This window comes from Alosa alosa, chromosome 16 (genome assembly GCF_017589495.1).
Source record: "Alosa alosa isolate M-15738 ecotype Scorff River chromosome 16, AALO_Geno_1.1, whole genome shotgun sequence".
Taxonomy (NCBI): Eukaryota; Metazoa; Chordata; class Actinopteri; order Clupeiformes; family Clupeidae; genus Alosa; species Alosa alosa.
This window is the reverse complement of record NC_063204.1, coordinates 3,147,936-3,167,935: the sequence shown is the minus strand read 5'-3', so window position 1 is coordinate 3,167,935 and position 20,000 is coordinate 3,147,936. Positions and strand designations below refer to the sequence as shown.

Sequence of the window (20,000 nt, the reverse complement as noted above, 5' to 3'; positions counted from 1 at the left end):
AGAGTTACAGTGATGTTTGGTGGAAAACAAATCCATTACAGCGGTGTTATCTCTTTTATACAGCAAAGGGATTTATGAAATGCTAGGCTATTCAATTATTCAAGAGAGCATTCTGTTATGAGAATAAATAGGTAAATAAAGGCTAGCTGGGTTTGTCGAGTCTGAGTGGCCTAATCGCATTGACACGGGATGTGTGACTAATAATAAGTTAATATGCTTAATGCTAACATTAGCTGTGGCTCTCGTTATGGCTTTGAAAGTATTAACAAGAGCCGTTCGCAATGCAATTATCTCACAAAAAACTGAATGCTTTTCAAATTTCCATTTGACTATTTAGCTAGGCACTCATTCTCCTTCGAAAAGAAATGTCTTTGAACGCATGTTAAGCATGTGGGACTGGAGAAAGCAATTGCTTTGTTATCTCTGGAGCTTTGCTGGAAGTCAGAGTGGAGGGCCCATAAATTGAAAGCTGAAATAGGGACAGAGGAAATCTTATGTTGCTCCAAACTCCAGTTAACCCTGCTCTTTTTGTCCATTTTAATAATATACCATCAAACAGATGCTTGATGTTTTAAATCATTTCTCAAGAACGTCTCGCACAGACAGTTACTGAGGCAAAATATATATATATTTTTAATGCAGGTTCGGTCCGTTTGCCCTCCCAGACATAGCTGTTATAGCTGTAAGCTGTTAGCTGTGAGGAAAACTGTCCGTGTTTTTTTATACGGAGAGTGTACGCTTTTGTATTGGCAGCTCATTTACATGAAGCCGTGCTGTCGAGGATTCATCATCAGAATGGAGGGGAATTGAGCTTCTCCAGATCAGAAGAGCACGTGACCCGCATCTCAACACAGTCATTAAACATTCGGAGGGATAATGAGCTCGAGGAAATCAAATGCGTGCGGAAAGGTGTCCCTTTATCTCTGCCAGTTTCAGATTAAACATAATCTTCGGCTATACTCAGTCAGTTTGGGGAGTTGCACTAGCTGTAGTCGTTTGACCCCTTCACAACGGCGGCAAATTTGTCTTGTTTTCACTGAGCAAACGATGGGTGAGAGAAGTCCAGGCTTGCAGTGACCTGTGCAAATGTACCCTGCACAGGCTGCATCGTTTATGATATCATTATCTCGTAGTTTTGTCCCTTTATGTTCTTTAGTTGCTAGCGTTACCATTTACATCATTTCATATTTTGTTCCAGTGTATTTGTGAACTTGTTTGCCTGCTTATTTTTTGCATGTTTATGTTCTTACGAGGCCTAATGAATCTGTGCTGGCATGATATCTATAACAGTGCCATGGAGATCCAGTTGGCACGATTCCTTAGCAACACTTGCTCTGATAGCTGTTTCATAATGCCATGCTCACCATGCTTTGAGAGGTTCACATCAGAGTTACTGCTGAACTGTATATTGCCTACACCATGAAAGAACAGCTGGACATCCTAAGTTGTAACACAAGCTATAACATGAAATGTGTGAAAAGTGAGAGCTTTTGTTATGCAATTAGAGAAGCCTTCAAAATCACAGTATTACGACAGTAAAATGTATATTATTTAGAATAAAGTTTCACAACGCGGCTGTTTATCACCAGCTCTCTACAGTAAAGCGTCCTTCACTCTTATTTGTCTTGAGGGTTTGGAGCTTCTCTCTTCATCTCTTCAGTTCCTATTGATTTCTTATCGTCTTATTGTCTTTGTTCTCTGTTGTGTTCTCGTCCTGCATGTTGCTGTTTTTGATTCTGTTCTCTCACTCTCTCATTGCTGTCTCTGTCCATGTGCTGTGCTGTGCTGTGCTGTGCTGTGCGTGCTGTGTGCTTTGTGGCTCTGCTGTTTCTCTGGTGTCTGTGCTGCATGCTCTTCTCATCGCGCCTCAATGACTCTGCGCTCTCGTCCTCCGTGGGGTTTGATGGCCGCTCTGCAGGGAAGCCAGCATCGTGGGCTTGTCAGGACAGTAGGTAACTTTTGTGTATCGCCCCCACACGCCCCCACCCTCCGCACACACACTCCCACACACCCCCACCCTCCGCACACACACACACCCCCAGCCCCTTCCTCCAAGCCTCCCCCCAACCACACACACCCCCAGGCCAGCAGTCAGAAGACTCGTGGTGCATTCAGCCCTGTTAAGAAAGCTACATTTCTCTGTCAGTCACATGTGCACAAAAGGTCTTTTTTCAAATGGAGAGGGATTCTTGTTTTTATTTTATTTATATTTATTTATTTTTTGGTAGCTGTGAAAATCCGTACGAGAGGCTGTGTGGGGAATTGTGGGAAGGTGAGGGGTCTGTGGTGCGTCTGTGTGGGGGAATGTGAGAGGGTGAGGGGTCTGTGCTGCGTCTGTGCTGGTCTCAGTCCAATTAGAGCAGCAGCCTACTCACCGGTGAGGCAGTGGCCCCATCAGACGCAGTTCAGCCAGGTCCAATCAAATCAACTTTTAAGCGTAATTAAGGCCTGATTAAACCTAAGCGTGAGTATATTTCAAATCAAACTGCATTTGACATGCATTGCGTTTCCGTTGCGCTCCGGGGGGCAGCCAGGTTGGAGTGGTTAGTAAGGTGATACACACGCCGCCCAGCGAGTCGGCTTAATGAACGTAATATGCTCATTTATTACCGCTTCATTACACTTTAATGACTCCCCTCACTTGTGCCGGGAGCGCGAACGGCCAGTCAGCCATCGAGCGGCATACGCATCATCTTTACGGTGACCCTGCGCGTTATCCTATTCGCTTCAGGGCTGATTAACCGGTCCGATCGGTCACCATAGCCAAGCTGGAGCACTGAAAAGAGACACAGTAAAAACAAGGTGTGGGTGCAGGGCAGGGAGGCCCTGTTATGTTGTGGCTGGGGAATTCAGGGTGGTTCTGGTAGTTCTGGTGGTGGGACAGCAAGGTGGTTCTGGTGGTGGGGCAGCAGGGTGGTTCTGGTAGTTCTGGTGGTGGGGCAGCAGGGTGGTTCTGGTGGTGGGGCAGCAGGGTGGTTCTGGTAGTTCTGGTGGTGGGGCAGCAAGGTGGTTCTGGTCGTGACTCGTGGGGGCAGCAGGGTGGTTCTGGTGGTGACTCGTGGGGGCAGCAGGGTGGTTCTGGTGGTTCTGGTGGTGGGGCAGCAGGGTGGTTCTGAACACATAATTCATCTACCACATGAAGCAGAGTAATTAGAGTGCTATCTGTGCTCTCCTTCCCTCTGACATTAATTACCCAGGCTGTGTGTGTGTGTGTGGGCGGCGGGTGGGTGTTTTTTTGTGTGTGTGTGTGTGTGGTGGGGGGTCTTTTGTGTATGTGTATGTGTGTGTCAGAGAGAGAGAGAAAGGGAGAAAGAAAGTTTTGCGCGTGTGTGTGTGTGTGTGTGTGTGTGTGTGTGAGGTTAAGTAGTGGGTGAGTGAACGCATGTGTGTGTGTGTGTGTGTGTGTGTGTATGTAAGTTATTTAGTGTGTGTGTGTGTGTTTGTGTTTTCTCAGAGCAGTGCTTTTAGCCCCAGGAGCTTAAATAATGTAACTCCGGCTCTTTAATTGCGCTGCGTTATGAAATGAATGCTGCATAGCTGTGTATATCCCCCTGATGGAGGAGAGGCTCCTCAGATGGCTTAGGCTCTATTAACACAGGGTCCTTAGTGTGTTTATTTAATAGCCTTTAATAGCCACCCCGGTCACCAGCATGGCTTGGCAAGCTGGCCTGCACACTGCTCTAAAAACACAGAATTAATCAAGCCCACAAATTCAAAAATCGTTAATGGAGCCTTGAGGATAGGCAACGTATTAATTTGTTTTGCCGCAAATGATGTCCCTGCTCTTTGTTGTCTGGTTGCAATTGCGCGGCCTTGCTTTCCCCTCGAAGCAGAGTTCATTGGTATCCGATGATGATTTTAGTTCATATGTTTTGTTAAATTGCTACCTCTTAATTACAGTGACTGTGAGTGATTCACAAAGTGAGTTTGTTTTCATGGCGAGGAACAACACTTTATTCCAGTAACCCTCTGTAAGCTATGCACATTAGAGTGCGGATCGGGCCGCAAATTTCTGTCCGAACCCGACCCGAACCCGACAGGCATTTTCATTTTTATGTCCGAACCCGACCCGAGCCCGATGCAGATGATGCCTCAGTTATTCCCATGCTAGTGATTAAACGTTCACGTTTGTGGATAGCCTGTCTTTTTAGCCCATTAAACGGAACACACAACAAATTGTCTACAGCATCAGATGAGCGTGCACGCACGCAGGTCACACACAGCGCACATTAACACAAGAGGCCCAAGCAAGCATAGCCTATTGAAATAGAATTATTGACGAAAAGTCTTAAAAATGAACTGCAACAGTCCTTGAAACTACAGTGCCTCTGTCACTGATCCATATGCAGCATCGACGTTAATTGGGGCAACTCGAGGAAATCCTCATCCAGTTGAAGGAGACGACCTTATAGCCTACCCGTAGCCTATGTCTTTACCACAGTATGCAACGCAAATAATCTTAAAATCTCCTGATAGGCTAACAACTTTTTTAACATCACCCAATACTGTGCATATGTGCAAAATGTGCATAACCGTTTGTTTATGTAGTCGTGACAACGTGTGTGCATTTCAGGCGGCATGCCTGAAATGCGTTGTCACGATAAACAAATCTTGCACACAGGAAGAAAGCTATTAGGTATTTTTTACATTTTACTTTATTCTCAAAAAACAAACGTTTGCATCATGTAAAGCAGACCTGTTGGTTACCCAACATAATAAGGAATTTAAATGTAAAGCTTCCAATGCATATCGCCCCCATGTGTCCGAACCCGACTACAATTTCTAAATATTTGTCCCTTAGCCACACTCTAATGCACATGTGTTACCGTAAACTGGTAGATCGAGGGCATGCTGCTAGTTATGATTAAGCTACTGCTGGGCTTTGTGGGAGGTGAGCGCTAAGTCTTAAGATCAGGATCTGGTGATGGTTCGAGTCGGCTCACAGTCGATTGACAGTTAGTAAACATGCTGTTAAGAGTTGAAAGGTTAGTTAAAATATAATAATGAAGATGAGTCACAGGATTTCTGCACTGCTTAGAGAATCTGAAACAGCCTCTCCATCGGCATTCTGATCATCCAGAGACGCTGCAGGATTAAAGTGAGAGTTTTTGAGTGCACAGAATGTGTAGACCGCAAGACAACGTATTTCCTCTGTGACTCTCATAGCTGCTTATTATTTACCATTAGGGCCATGTGTGTGCCACTCTTTTATACATGTATTCATTTAGCTAATGGGTCTCTTTTGTCCTCGCCAATCGCTGGTTTCTCCTCACGGAAAATGGACTCTGACATCATCTCAGCTCTGAAGGAATAATGGTGTTCCAGTGGAAGCCCACTCCTAATGGCGTTTTAGTCACTGTAATTTTCTCTTAGATCCATGCCCTGTGAGTGACAGACCCGATAATAGCTTTCCTCTGTGCACAGTGGTGTGAGGCGTCTGATGGATCAAAACTCTCTGGTTCTCATTCTTCACCCTCACTAATTACATGGACATTACTGGTCGGCGTGCTTGAGGTCAATTTTATGTGTTACAGTCGTTTGCATTGATTACACACTGATACTATGCACTCACAGCCAAGACGATGGTGTGGGATCCGAGTGGTGGTGGTGACCATAATATATATAACAATGTTCTATATATATATCTATGGTGGTGACGACGTTCTCTGGTCAACTACAGGTGCTGCCAGCGGACAGAGGGGCTTTCTGGGATGCATCCGTGCTCTGAGAATGAACGGTGTGACCCTTGACCTGGAGGAGAGGGCAAAGGTCACGCCGGGGGTGAAGCCCGGCTGCTCGGGCCACTGCACCAGCTTCGGGATGTACTGCCGAAACGGGGGCAAGTGTGTGGAGAAGTACAACGGCTACTCGTGCGACTGCTCCAGCACAGCGTACGACGGGCCCTTCTGCACCAAAGGTAGGAGACCTGACCTCACCTGACCTCTCAGGTTGGTCATCAGAAACCTCCCTTATATGTTGTATCACAGTGTCTTTGAACTTTTTGCAGTTTTATTTTTTATTTTTTTCAGACATAACATATGTTAACAGTAGTGAATGTTTTTTTGTACAGCTGCTCCCTTGTATGTTTAGAGAGAAAATTACTAGGTCCTCAAACTGTTTTGAGTACTCACAAATGTTCATGGAGAACTCACAGAAAACAAAAAACGGTTTGCAAATGTTTGACTGTGTTTGTGAATTTGAATGCAGCTCTGGTCTTAATAAACCACAATGCGTAGACTAGCTGTGGTTTCAGTTGCATGCATGATGCTTCAGTGTTTTTTATTTGTCATTTTTATTATTTTTCACCCATAAAAGATACACAATAGTCTTTCAAGACAATGGCTTTATTCTTTGAACAACCCCTTTGCTTGGTGTAATTGTTAAAAACAGGGCTTAGGCTACTCAGGGATATTAATAATGGCCCATTCATATTCCCGGTCTCAGAATACCATTGCTCTGCATGCAGTACTGTGCTATCCTGTGCATGATAATGGCCCATTCATATTCCCGGTCTCAGAATACCATTGCTCTGCATGCAGTACTGTACTATCCTGCACATGATAATGGCCCATTCATATTCCCACTCTCAGAATACCACACATAATGAGAGGTTCACACCTTCTATGTAAACACCATCAGCATATAGTTACTCACTCCCTTCACATGGTTATGGATGTTGGTTATGGGTGTACTCTCCCACCTCATGATATATACATACTGTATATGTTTTCGAGCCCCCTGTGATATATACATATATGTTTTCGAGCCCCATGTGATATATACATATATATATATATCACATGGGGCAGCCGTGGAGCAAGGCACCTAACCCCTCACTGCTCCCCGAGCGCCGGGATTGCTTCACCTCACTGTGTGTTCACTGTGTGCTGTGTGTGTTTCACTAATTCACGGATTGGGATAAATGTAGAGACCAAATTTCCCTCACGGGATCAAAAGAGTATATATACTTATACTTATGTTTTCGAGCCCCCTGTGATATATACATATACTGTATGTTTCCGAGCCCCTTGTGTGTGCTGCCATGTGCACTCTGGCGTGTGCGGTCCTTGATCGAAGCGTTCAGCGTGACACTTGTCAATTTGTTTCGCCCGAATCCTCTCGGTTAGCCGGCGCAGCAGTAGCTGAGCGCAGCACAGGTGAGAAATGAGTAAGTCACTGAGTGACGGCCGGGCTGTCGTCCCTGCTCCCCATCTGCATATGCAGATTGCTAGAGGCGACGAGCGCTCTCTGCTGAGACCTCTAGCAGGCGCTGGAAATGGCCACACTTCCGTGCCCCGATGTGCAACAGAGCCGCAACTCGCATTGTTCACTGTCAGTTCCATTCTCACTGTGCCAGGGTGTGTGTGTGTGTGTGTGTGTGTGTGTTTGTGTGTGCCTGCATACGCCTTTCTATGAGTGTGTGTGTTTGTGTGCGTGTGTGTATGTGTTCACGCGTTTGGTAAACCCTGAAATATGCATGTATGCATGAACACTCTCATAATTGGGGCACGTTAGCTCGCATTTCCATGTATCCATATTTACACGGCCCTGTCAGGGGTATTGCAGCCAGAGCCGCAGTCCTCTTCGTTCAGTTTTCCCTCTTTTCTTTCCTCCTGCCTCAGGCGGTCACTTTCTCCCTCCCTTCCTCTCACTCTCTCCCTCCCTCCCTCTCTCCCTCCCTCTCCCGCTCGCTCTCTCTGCATTTGTTTTCTCAGCTCTACTGTACACAATGAAGCCCCAGTAAAGGCTAAGCCGTGCACTTGAGCGCTGCGCTCTCTCTCCTCGCTGCCGCCTGAGCCACTGCTGCCCTCCTCTGTGTGTTTGCTTTGAAATGGAAGCGGACTTCCAGCCACGTTGCCACGGCGATTATTTGCATGTTGTGGCCTTGCAGTGCTATGACAACAGAATAATAGGATTTTCCTTTTTTGTTCTCTCTCTCTCTCTCTTGCCTTCGCTTTTCACCAGCCTGTTTTGTAAGGCCTGGTCATATCTGAACTCTTGAGCTCTGTGGTGGGGTGGGGGGGTAAAATGGACAATGGAAAGAAATGAACCTGAGCACTTAGCAAACTTCTCACAAGTGATCTTGTCTAGTTGGTATTTGGTATATTAGTTTTTCTACACTGGAAAGAATATATGTAGAGTGCAGAAGGTGAATAGATCACTTGCCTCAATATAGTTATTAGTGTGTGATGTAGAGCTCATGCAGAGAGCGCGCTCCTCGTGGGAAATCAGTCTCAGCAGAGTGCTCCAGCTGCTTCAGCTGTGTTTATAGGATATTCACTTAGTACAGCGAAGCAACATACTGTGTGTCAGGAAGTATCATCACTTGGTATTTACACACATTCTGATCCGTGGCCTTGCGCTTGTGTTGACCAGCCGAGATGCACAATCTTGCTTGTATGCCATATTTGATTCGATTTTTTATCAAACTAATAAAATTAGTTTGTCCATGTCCACATACTACACTCTTAAAACGAATGTGTTGAAAATAACACAGCTTGTGTTGTTTTTAAAGGTGCCATGTGTAATGTCCGCCAAAAAATCAATTCATACTCCACATTCCATAAAAGATGGGGGCAGTAAACCTCCAGAGAGTGAGTTGGTCTACCCTAGGTAACAACCCAGGCGTGTATTGCAGTTTGGCTGGCGGTTATGTTGCCCGCATACCGCCCCCATGGCGAAACTGGTATTATGACACCTGTCGGGCTGTGGCTAGTAATTTAGCATGCTAATTCAGGTTGATATCTCTGCAGCACTATACCTTGTCATTTTTTAATGACATCATTGCCCTTATTTCTTCTCATTCTTTTGATGTGTGTAGCTCATTTTTTGGATATTTTTACTTCAATTCTTGTCCAGATAGTGACAACACAATTTGTGTACACAAGTATACTAGATGTATACTAGATGGACAGAGCTTAACAGGAAGTGAAGCAGGAGAGAAATTGGCCAATTGGATCTCCTCCTATATTTATGCCAAGGACTCATTTCTGCACAACAAAGAGAGAGTGCATGAGAGATATAAAGAGAGAAAGAGATTTTGAAGTAAAGCTGATCTGTGAGAGGTTTTTTTTTCCGTTTAGACAAACCGCTCCATTCCGTCCCAGTGGGCAGAGGGAATGTATAAGTGAAGTGCATGATTAGGCGAGGCCTGCAGGACATTTAAACAGTAGCGCTAAGGGCACCAGGAGCCTCGCTAACACACACACACACACACACACACACACACTTAAACACACACAGACACACACACACACACTTAAACACACACACACACACACACACACACAGTTAAACACACACACACACACACACACTTAAACACACACACACACACACTGGAGTGGACTTAATTCATTACCTCTCTTGATTTCCCAGAGCTCCCCACGGTTCCGCCCCACATGCACGGTGTGTAGAACTGTTTGTGTGTACGGCCCCTATACGGCAAACACTTGTTTTCTCACCGATGTTAAATGGCCCGTGCAAGGACCTTTGTCTCTGTGGGTGTCTGAAATGGACAAGCGAAGAAATGATGCTCTTCCTTTTTTCATGCTTCATTGAGAGATGAAATAGTATTTGCTCATGTCAGCTGAGATGTCACTGTTTTGTTTTGTTTGTAGATTTCACACTGCGATTGCATTCATCTGATTCACTGTGTTTGATGAACAGCCCCTGTGCTTTTGTCTCCACTCTTTCCCCCACTGACCTGTCCAGACATCGGCGGCTTTTTTGAGGCCGGCACCCTGGTGAGGTACAACTTTGGGCCCGAGGCCGGGAGCTCCTCCTCTTCGTCGTCCTCCTCCTCCTCCTCCCAGATGGTGGTGGAGGCGGCGTCCAGAGAGAGCAATCTGACGCGCGAGGACCTGGCCTTCAGCTTCAGCACAACCAGCGCCCCCAGCCTGCTCGTCTACGTCAGCTCCCACACGCAGGACTACATGGCCGTGGTGCTCCGGCAGAACGGTGAGGACCCCTGCACCTCCACACAGCGTCCACTCTCCGCCAACCGTGATGATGATGATGATGATGATGATCACCGCTTTCGGTTTCTCACGTTGCACATTTGTGAGATGGTTTATATCGTGTTGATACACTTTAAACTTTCTTTCAAAGAAGTTTCACACAGAAAGTTTCTCAAATAATAAGTGATACCTCAGCCCAGTTTCTGCTGCGGTTGCAGTCTGTGACCTTGCCAGGGTGTTTTGTGCTTTTAATTCTGCAGAGCCTTCTTTTACAAGGGGCTTTTACGCCCAACGTGAGACAGAGTTTGGAGATTTAGAGTTTGTAGCTCGCGAGGCACTAGTGTTGCTCAGTCCGTAGGGGACTGTGAGCTCTGATGAGGGCTCCTTTATGGGCCTGTGAGAGGACTCGGGAGTCCTGATTCTGAGAGCAGAAGAAAAGCTTCCCCTCCACTTCCATACTTAGCCATGCAGAAACCCATAGTATACATCAGAAATAGAATCGCTTAAGAACCAGTTACGTGACAAAGTGCATGCCTATATCAACGATCATCTAAATGGTAGGTTCCCACTGGCGCCTTAATGCAGGGGCTTACCTGGGCTTCAGCCCAGGGGCCTCGACCAATGAGAGCCTCCTAATAATAATAATGATAATCAAAAACAATAAACGGCCGTGTCCGTATTCGCAGTGTCAGTTGTTAGCCTACTCTGGAGCTAGCCTACTCTGGAGTTAGCCTACTCTGGAGCTAGCCTAATTGAGCACATCACACAGCTCTACAATGACATCGGTTACATGCTGCTATTCCGACATGCCGCTACTTAGACATTGGCGTCTAATTGTCGAAGTGGCCCACTACTGCGACACTTTTTTTTTTCATTGTCGGAGTAGCGACACTTGACCTTTTTTCAAACGTCCTGCCATTCTGTAATAGCCTACGCACAAAAACTTCAACCGAAAGGTTAGTCGCGTCTCAAGGAGTCCAAGAGTGCGCCTCACACAAACCAGCTCCGTTGAACAGTATTTTTCGTGTTTAAGAGCTAAAAAAGTTGATTAGAGAGTCACATTTGAAATGTTGGGTAGCCTAAATTATATAGCCTATAGCGCGTGCATCTCAGAGGAAGAGATTTTGGAGAGAGAGGAATTAACCTGATGATTATTTGTGTCTGGTGGTAATTAGACTTGAGTATGGATACCTACGAATTGTTTTGAATAAAAAAAGATAAGACAACAAATGAAATGTGACCCTGCGAGGCGGAACCAGTCGTTTTGGTAAAATTTACAAAATTAAGTTATTGTACTCACACAAACGGCCATAAACTAAGCTTTCCAACAATATGTATATCGAGGGTATTGCAAATAGTATTGGGTGTTGGATATAGTCGCCGACCCTCATTAGGCGTGGATATTTGGAGGTAAGGATGGCCTTCAAGAAACAAAGGTTATCGCAGTTGCTGTGAGACAGCACGGCCCTTTTCCAGTCTCTCTCAAAATCAAAACACACCCAATTCAAGCTTGGACTTTACGATTATGTTTCTAAATGTTGGGACTGATGGACACCGAACTCTGGGGGGTTATTTGAACGTTCGTTGTGAAGTGGTTTACTGTAAAAGAGGCGTCGGATATCCCGCCTGTCTTTGCACAATTATGGGGCCATGATAATGCATGGCGCTTAGCCTAAAGTCGAGAGAAAGCCTAAATAAATATGCAGACATGTTATGTGCAATTCAACAACTGCACTTCTGACATATAAAATATATACGCCTAGCCTACATTATTGTGTAGTAAATTGAGTCTATCCAACCTGCTGGCAAGCCAAAATGCGTTGCACATGGCTTCATCATTGTCCTCTAAAATGCAATATAAGCAACTATATCGCACATCTAGTTTGAAAACCCTGATGGACACTGAACTCTGGGGGTTATTTGAACGTTCAATGAAGTGGTTTAGGCTACTGGATGTAAGAATTCCCGCCCGTCTTTTTAATAATTGGCCATTGATTGAAGGCCATTAAGTAATTAATATAGGTGGCCTGCACGCACGAGTTTGTTTGATGCATGGAGTTTCCGACCGTTTTCCCCTTAGATAATAAAATGAGGAGAGCTACCTGTGTTTTACATAATGAGTAACATTTATTCACATGGCCAGTTCAAAATCACCTAAGGTTTTGACTGAAATGTGTGCCGATATCAATTATTGGGAAATAACATTGTTTAGTGAATGTCGGGTGGATTGTTGATGTAGCTGCAGGTGCAGATGACATGACTACAGCTCATCCATGCATCTAGGATGTTGGAATTTGATAGGATACAGGAACTGCAGAGATAAATGGAAATTGATGATTGGTAGCCTAATGTCGGAATAGCGGTACTAAAAAAAATCGGAGTAGGGGCATGTCTACATAGAGGCATGTCGTAATAACGGTATGTCGTAATAGAGGGTTGTCGTAATAACGGGATGTCGTAATAAAGAGTGAACCCCAATGACATCAATGCAGAGGCCCCCTTTGTCTTCTCTTCTGAAGTGTAACAAAATGTAACAAAACGTAATAAATTCCAACGGGTGTCTAGAGGAGCTAGAGGAGAGGCTGAAACTGACTGACAAACTTACAAACTCTGGAGATAACTGGGTAGGCTAGGATTGAAGCAACGATAAATCCAATGACGTGGATTCCTGTAACTGTCAATGAAAAACAGCAGGTAAATATCTGTGAGCAAATAGTCTGGCAACAAAGGGCTTTAAAAGCATGTATTTCACTTGTCTCACTGGAGTGAACGAGAACATGGGCTGTTGGCGCCAAAGAAATTAATTAGTGATCAGCATCTCCGTTCACCAAAAGCTTAGGCAAAAGTTTGTGCTAACCCATTCGCACAAATAATAGCCTATGTTATGTTTTCTCCATTGTTAATATGTCTTCATGTAGGGTAGTATAGTGATAATGCATAAGGTAGCCAATGTTCACGCCACATGAGCCAGCTGCTTGTTCTGTAGGCTAAAAGTATTTATGTCCCTCCCAAGTTGTGTTAAAATGGTGTGTTAAGTGGACAGAATTTCAAAAACCTCCTGGGAACACCCGACCACGACAAACACATGCACTTTTGAAAAGCTTGAAGCGTCCATGTAGCCTAGCATTATCTTTTAACTTAGCCAGCCAGTGTTGTAAGAGTTCAACGACATTGTTTTAGGTGCAGTAGGCTAGCCTTTTGATAAGCGATGTCGGGGGTAGGCTGGCGCGGATTAAGGAGGGCTTTCTGTTCCTGTTTATGTAAAGGTTTACATAGGCTCAATAATGATAGGCTACACTGCATGTTATAGGCTATATTAACCAAAGCGACGCGTTATGTAAATGGGGGGTCAGATCGCGGGCGTGTATCATTTAATCATGATTATTTTTTATGGTTTGGGGCCTTAAAACATATAGCCCAGGGGCCTCAGGTGGTATTAAGGCGCCCCTGTAGGTTCCCTTATTTATTCAGCGCTTCTGCTGCCAGATTGAATGAGTAGTAAGTTGTGAAATTGTTCGAAATTGTTGAGATGATCTCGGCCATGTAAGATGGAATGCTTATTTTCTTCCACAGAAATATCACTGCAGTGGCAACGGGATGGAAGTTGAGTATCAAGTAATCAGTAACCTGATGGGAGTTAGCATGCACGTGACAAAGTGTGTGCTAGGGTTAATCGAGATGTATCTAATTTTGTGCATCTCTTTCATCTCTTTTGTGCATCATTTTGTCACATTCAGAGTGAAATGTGTTGTGATGCAGTCTGATTGGCTCTTTAAAAGAAGAGACGGAGCGCGAGCATGCATCCACACGCCGAAGTGATTTTGTGTCAGGGCCGTTTGATTTTGGCTCAGAGTGATCTTTTTCATGAGGCAGAACTTCATAAAAATTCAATTTCCCACCAGCCCACCCACACAAATACCCACACACACACAGACATGCACACACACACACACACACACACACACACACACACACACCCACACACACACACACACACAAACACCCACACACACACAGACATGCACGCACACACACGACAACATGAACACAACCACACTCCACACACTCAGTGCCTGGCCGCGAGCTCTATAATCAGAGACTGACAACTGATGATTATTTTGTTTGTCATTCTAGACATCAGAATGACACACATGCCCCCCCCCACACTAACACACACACACACCTCCCCCTCCACTCTCACCCCTGAACAGGGGCCAGGCTCGCGGGCTTGACTTCCTAGAGCACTTGTGGGGGCTCTGTGTGCTGCTGTGAGCTCTGACAGAAGGCTCCAGGCTTCAGACACCAGAGACCGGGAGGCGTGAGAGTACAGTGGCAGTACAGGGTACAGTAATTGGCATCCCCATCGCTCTCTGGCAGGCTCTGAAAGAGGAGTGTGTGTGTGAGAGAGCATGTCTGGCGTGGTGTGATGGGGACTAACCTGTGCCCCCCCCCACGCACAAACACATACGTTCAGCTGTGTGTGTGTGTGTGTGTGTGTGTGCGTGTGTGTGTGTGTGTGTGTGTGTGCGTGTGTGTGTGCGATGTGTGTGTGTGTGTGTGTGTGTGTGTGTGTGTGTGTGTGTGTGTGTGTGTGTGTGTGTGCGTGTGTGAGCATGTCTGGCGTGGTGTGATGGGGAGTAACCTGTGCCCCCCATGCGTAAGTGCTGCAGAGGCACTAATTCAGAGAGGAGGGATTTGATTGGTATTCTCTGCAGCAGGTCACGGCTAGAACACACAGGCTGACGTTTGCTCTCTTTCTCTCTTTCTCTCACTCTTTCACTCACTCACACTTTTCTCTCTGCGACCTTTGCCCTTATCTTCTCCCCCCCCCTCTATCTCTCTCTCTCTCTATCTCTCTCCATCTCTCCCTCTCACTCTCAGGCACCCTGCAACTGAGATATGACCTGGGTGGTATGAAGGAGCCTTTCGTGGTGGATGTTGACCAGCGTAACCTTGCCAACGGGCAGCCACATACGGTCAACATCAGCCGATTGGAGAGGAGCGTCCAGGTCCAGGTATATAACAGGACACATGCAGACAAACATCCTCTTACACAGTGGACAGGAATGTCCAGGTCCAGGTATATAACAGGACACACGCAGCTACACACATCCTCTATTATACAGTGGAATATAGAATATGGACCCTTTCAAGAGAGTTCCATTATCAGCATCATAGTTGGCCCCACAAGACTTCCTTTTTAACATTCCATATGTTATCTTAATGCAGAGGAAGTAGATAGAGTCCTGAAGCCATGACGTAGCGTTGCCAAGGCAGCAATTTCACTGGATCTAAACAAATCAATCTACCATTAGAAATCACCATAGCGGTGGCTTTCTTAATATATTTCAATAATTTTACAACGTTTCTAAGGCGTTAGTATATTTTTTTTACACTGTAGAATCACATAACACAACATATATTCATACCAACACAATCAAATTCATTGACTACAGAGTTTTATTTTAGCATGGGTTTCCTCCGTAAAAGAGACCTGCATGTAACTTCACAGCATCGCGGTTAAAATCCTTAAATTCACGGGCGTGTTTGGCTATATTTTGGCAAAAGCGTCGCCTTAAACAACCGCCAGTCTTTGAGAAGGCGTGAAATATCCACTTCTTTCTATTACACCTGCCAGGGAATCCGTGTTATGTGGCTAAGCTGCTGCCTAGCAGGTAAAACAACGTTTAAATGGATATATTTATTTTTATTAGCTAGAAATGATGCATGTCTACATTCAATGCTATTTATGCCACTTCGAAAGTTTGTTTAGAACCAGTGATTCTGCCGTCATGGAAACGCTACGTCACACTTCGGGACTCAATTGGGAACCAAATAGAACGTTCAAGCATTGTTTTTGTTTTTATTGATGAAAGGGTCTATAACATGCAACTGAAAAGAATAAAATAGAACACAACGCAATAGAATAGAATAGAACACAATGCAATAGAATAGAATAGAATAGAACACAATGCAATAGAATAGAGCAGAATAGAATAGAATAGAACATGTTTATGTTTATGTTTCTAGTACATATTTTTGTCCAAAGTGATTTATAATGACATCAATAAACATTAGATTAGCTTTAAAATGAACAGAATAGCCCATGGCAGAATAGAATACAGTAGAGTAGAGTGAAAGAACTAGAACAGATTAGTGAGCAGCGTAAACGGAGAAGGCGGTGAGGTTAAACTAGCGAGGCAGCCCGAGGACCCCGCGAGGACCCCGCGAGGCCGCCTACAGCAGCAGGACTCGTTCAGCCAGCCAAGCGCTAACCTTGGCACTGCAGCTAATACGTGAAATCAAGTGGAGTGAGTGTGTGTGTGTGCATGTGTGCGTGCGTGTGCGTGCGTGCGTGCGTGCGTGCGTGCGTGTGCGTGTGCGTGCGTGCGCGTGTGTGTGTGTGTGTGAAATCAGGTGGATCTGTGCGAGACTGCAGCAAAAACAGGCCGGCTGCACTCGCTCTCCCCAGCCGGACAGACCACTCTGGCTGCACAGAGCTGGAACAGAGCCTGGAATAAAACCGCCTCCGTTTATTCTCAAGACTTGTGCTTCTGGGTGCACTTAATACAGGTCCAGCCTGCCTCACCTCATGAGTGCCGTGCCATTCACATATAAATAACCTGTCAATTTTCTTTGGATTCTGTATCATGTAATCATTGTGTCATATGTCAATGTCATATTCATATACATATGTCTGTACAAATGTCATATGTTTGTACAAAATGTACAAAACTTTACATATTATGTCTTGTTGACACATAATTAGATGAAAGCAGTGATTGTGAGAGATAACACCGCACACCATATTATTGACACATTATCGACGTGCTTCAGCCAAATGCAGTCCTGCATCTTTATCTTCCTTGGCCTGACTCTTGTTTCTCTCCCATATGGCTGCAGTTAGTACAGTTAAGCTGTAAGGGTGCTGCTGCAGTTAGTACTGTAAGGGTGCTTCTGCGGAGGCATCGACTGCTCTCTCCATTAGTAGCTGTAAAATTCAGCCCTGCCAGCCTGGGTGGAGGAGGAGGAGGAGGGGGAGGAGGAGGAGGGAGGGGAGGAGGAGGGGGGGAGGAGGAGGAGGAGTGGGTGGAGGAGGAGGAGGGGGAGGAGGTGGAGGGGGGGGAGGAGGTGGAGGAGGTAGATGGGAAGGGGGGGGGGGAGTATAATTGAAAGGCATTATTGATTGGTGCAGCTGGGCTCAGAGTGCACTTTAGGTTTTTATTATGTCTAAACAGCCAAGACATGTTTTGGTTGATGGTGTCGATAAGAGGGCGTGTGTGTGTGTGTGTGTACGTGTGTGTGTGTGTGCATGAGTGTGTGTGTGTGTTAAGTGTGTATGTGTGCTGGGAATGACAAAGACAGCAAGCTAGAAGGCAGACAGCACTCTCACCCTGTCTGATCTCTGATGTCCACAGCACCTTTAACAGTTCCACTCACCACGGGTAATATTGGACACACACACACACACACACACACAAACCACGGGTAATATTGGATCTGCTCTCTCTCTCTCTCTCTCTCTCTCTCTCTCTCTCTCTCTCTCTCTCTCATCATCCCATCCTCATCATATTCCGGGCGAGAGGTGTGTCCTGGTTGTGTGGAGATAGGTGTGTGTGTGTGTGTGTGTGTGTTGAGTAATCGGAAGTGCCATCAGGGGTACGGTGCAGTGGTGTGGTAGGCGAGTCGTCTCGGTGGCTCTCAGGGGCCTCAGCCAGCTCCACTGCACTGTCAAGGGGCCTGCAGCAGCACAGACAGCAGCACAGACAGCAGCAGATCACAGGAGATATGTCAGATGACCGCACTCTTCTATTTGCCCCCCCCCATGCTTGCTCTCGTCAGTGGAGTGGCCCCACTCCTCCATAAGGGGGCACCACGCCTCCATTAGGGGGCGCCATGTCCCACTCCTCCATTAGCAGCCACTTCCGGGAACCCGGATCGCACGAGGGGGGGGTCAAAATCCTGAACTGAAGCGACTGCTTCATTGAAGTCTATGGCCATAGCTCAGAATTTCACCACATTTGCTAAGATCTTGGTTTTATAGAGTTAGGAATGTGACATTTGGCCACGTTTTCATGATCCTCAATAGACAGGTCATCTGCTGGAAACATTAGGCCTATTTTTTGGTCAAAGTTTTCTCCATGGATTCCTGGTCAAAACCCCTATTGGAACAGATTAAAACTTGGGGTATGTTGAATTTTGTCCAAAAATCCAATATGGCTGCCGTATTCCAAAATGGCACATTTTAACACACTTTTTGCTATGCTATGGGGACAAATAACTTTTTTCAGAAATCATCAAATTTCCTGAAAACATAAACCTCTTATGATATCCCCAAAATGGTGATTTTTGGGCCTGCACTTTTGGCTAAGCTAGAGTTTTTTCCCTATTAAAAACATTTTGACAAATGTTAATTGATATAAGAAACAAGATAGTTCCATAAAGGTGATGGAATTACAAAAAATACTATTTTATCGGCTATATATATTGCTACTATTATTATATTAATGATAATAGTAATACTTAGAGCTGCTGAGAGAAAATGACGTAAATCCTGACATGGAAATGATCTTAGTAACTACCAGTCTTTGGTATCACCTTTTTCATTCACTGTTACACTTGCAAAAAAGACATTCTATCAGGCAAGATTGATTGAGCTTATTGACAGTGAAAACCATTTTTAACTTTTGGACAAAATTCAACATACCCCACGTTCTAATCTGTTCCAGTAGGGGTTCTGACCAGGCCTGACGAGCCAGACCCACATTCAAATGTAGGGTCTGGAGGCACTCACTACGTTCATGATACTCAGTCAAAGAGTGGGATGTCGGTTGTCTTTCAATTCCCTCTGCACTTAATGGGACAGCTATGGGTCCCATGCAGTTTCTCACCAGCGGAGCTTGCTATTGGTTCTAAATCTTGGCTAAATCTTTGTAGTTGCTTTTAATCTCGTGTCACACTGTTGGCCCAGCAACATCCATATTCTTTGTTTTGAGCAGTAGAGAATTCAAGCCAAGCGTTGCAACTCTGCCCATCAATCATTACTCATTGGCCCGCTAACGACTCTATACGATTTGATTGGGCTGATAAGTTTAATTTTTGAGCTCACAGCCAACAGAGAGTTGCTAGACTAGCCCTGTAATGTAATTTGCTGCCGCTAGGTGCGCTTCTAGATTTCTAGGCTAGTTCTGACCAGGAATCCATGGAGAAAACTTTGACCAAAAAATAGGCCTAATGTTTCCAGCAGATGATCTGTCTACAGACCCTTCTGAACATTTCAGGTACATTTTTAGCATTTTTGAGCTGCTCCAGTCTGGAGAAAATCGACCTTATATCTGGTGTGCGCCGGTTATTTATGCCGCTGCTGTTGGCCGGTTGCAACGTACGCTCATCAATACGTCATTTGCAGATAGGATTCGATCCCCATTTCACGCCCATTCGTGCCTTAACAATCTTTGACGCTCCGTCTCTGGGCTCGGAGGGCTTGGACCTGGGACCGCAGCTCAGCGAGCCTCCAGTCACGACACGGCACCCGAGGGCTGGAGAGCTGTCCCACCGTGCCATCTGGTCCAGGCGTCTGTGGAGCCGCAGGCGGGGGGGGTTGCAGAGGAGAGAAAGAAAAGAGAGAAGGGGGGGGGGTACAGACGCTATTTGGTAAATATCATGTCTCAGTTATGCTCTCAGGATGTGCCCTTATACACACACACACACACATATAGAGACAGATGCACACACACACACACACACATATAGAGACAAATGCACACACACACACATATAGAGACAAATGCACACAAACACACACATGTGTATGCAGTGCCACAGAACAGGAATGTAACATTGAATTGACACACAGACACTAAACACTAAACACACACACACACACACTTCTGCCCCTTTATGTCACTCTCATATCAGTCTGTCCAGGTCTCATTCCCACTGTGCAGGTCTCCCCTCAGTAACTGGAGAATCAGACCCACCTGTGCCGTGCTCTCCACCCCAACCCCCACACACACACACACACACACACACACACACCTG

At 45.5% G+C, this 20,000-nt stretch overlaps 1 protein-coding gene across 2 annotated transcripts in view; it reads left to right on the top strand.

Annotated features, from left to right (window-relative positions):
* The window catches only part of cntnap2a (contactin associated protein 2a), a 369,048-nt gene that overhangs the window by 311,656 nt on the left and 37,392 nt on the right, over positions 1-20,000 (top strand). Inside the window, exons 18-21 of one of the 2 annotated variants that reach the window (XM_048266215.1) lie at positions 1,919-1,948; positions 5,681-5,917; positions 9,715-9,960; positions 14,841-14,974. In XM_048266215.1, the coding sequence (XP_048122172.1) occupies positions 1,919-1,948; positions 5,681-5,917; positions 9,715-9,960; positions 14,841-14,974 (647 nt within the window). The remainder of the gene's footprint in view (positions 1-1,918; positions 1,949-5,680; positions 5,918-9,714; positions 9,961-14,840; positions 14,975-20,000) is intronic. The other variant, XM_048266216.1, reaches the window with a different exon arrangement.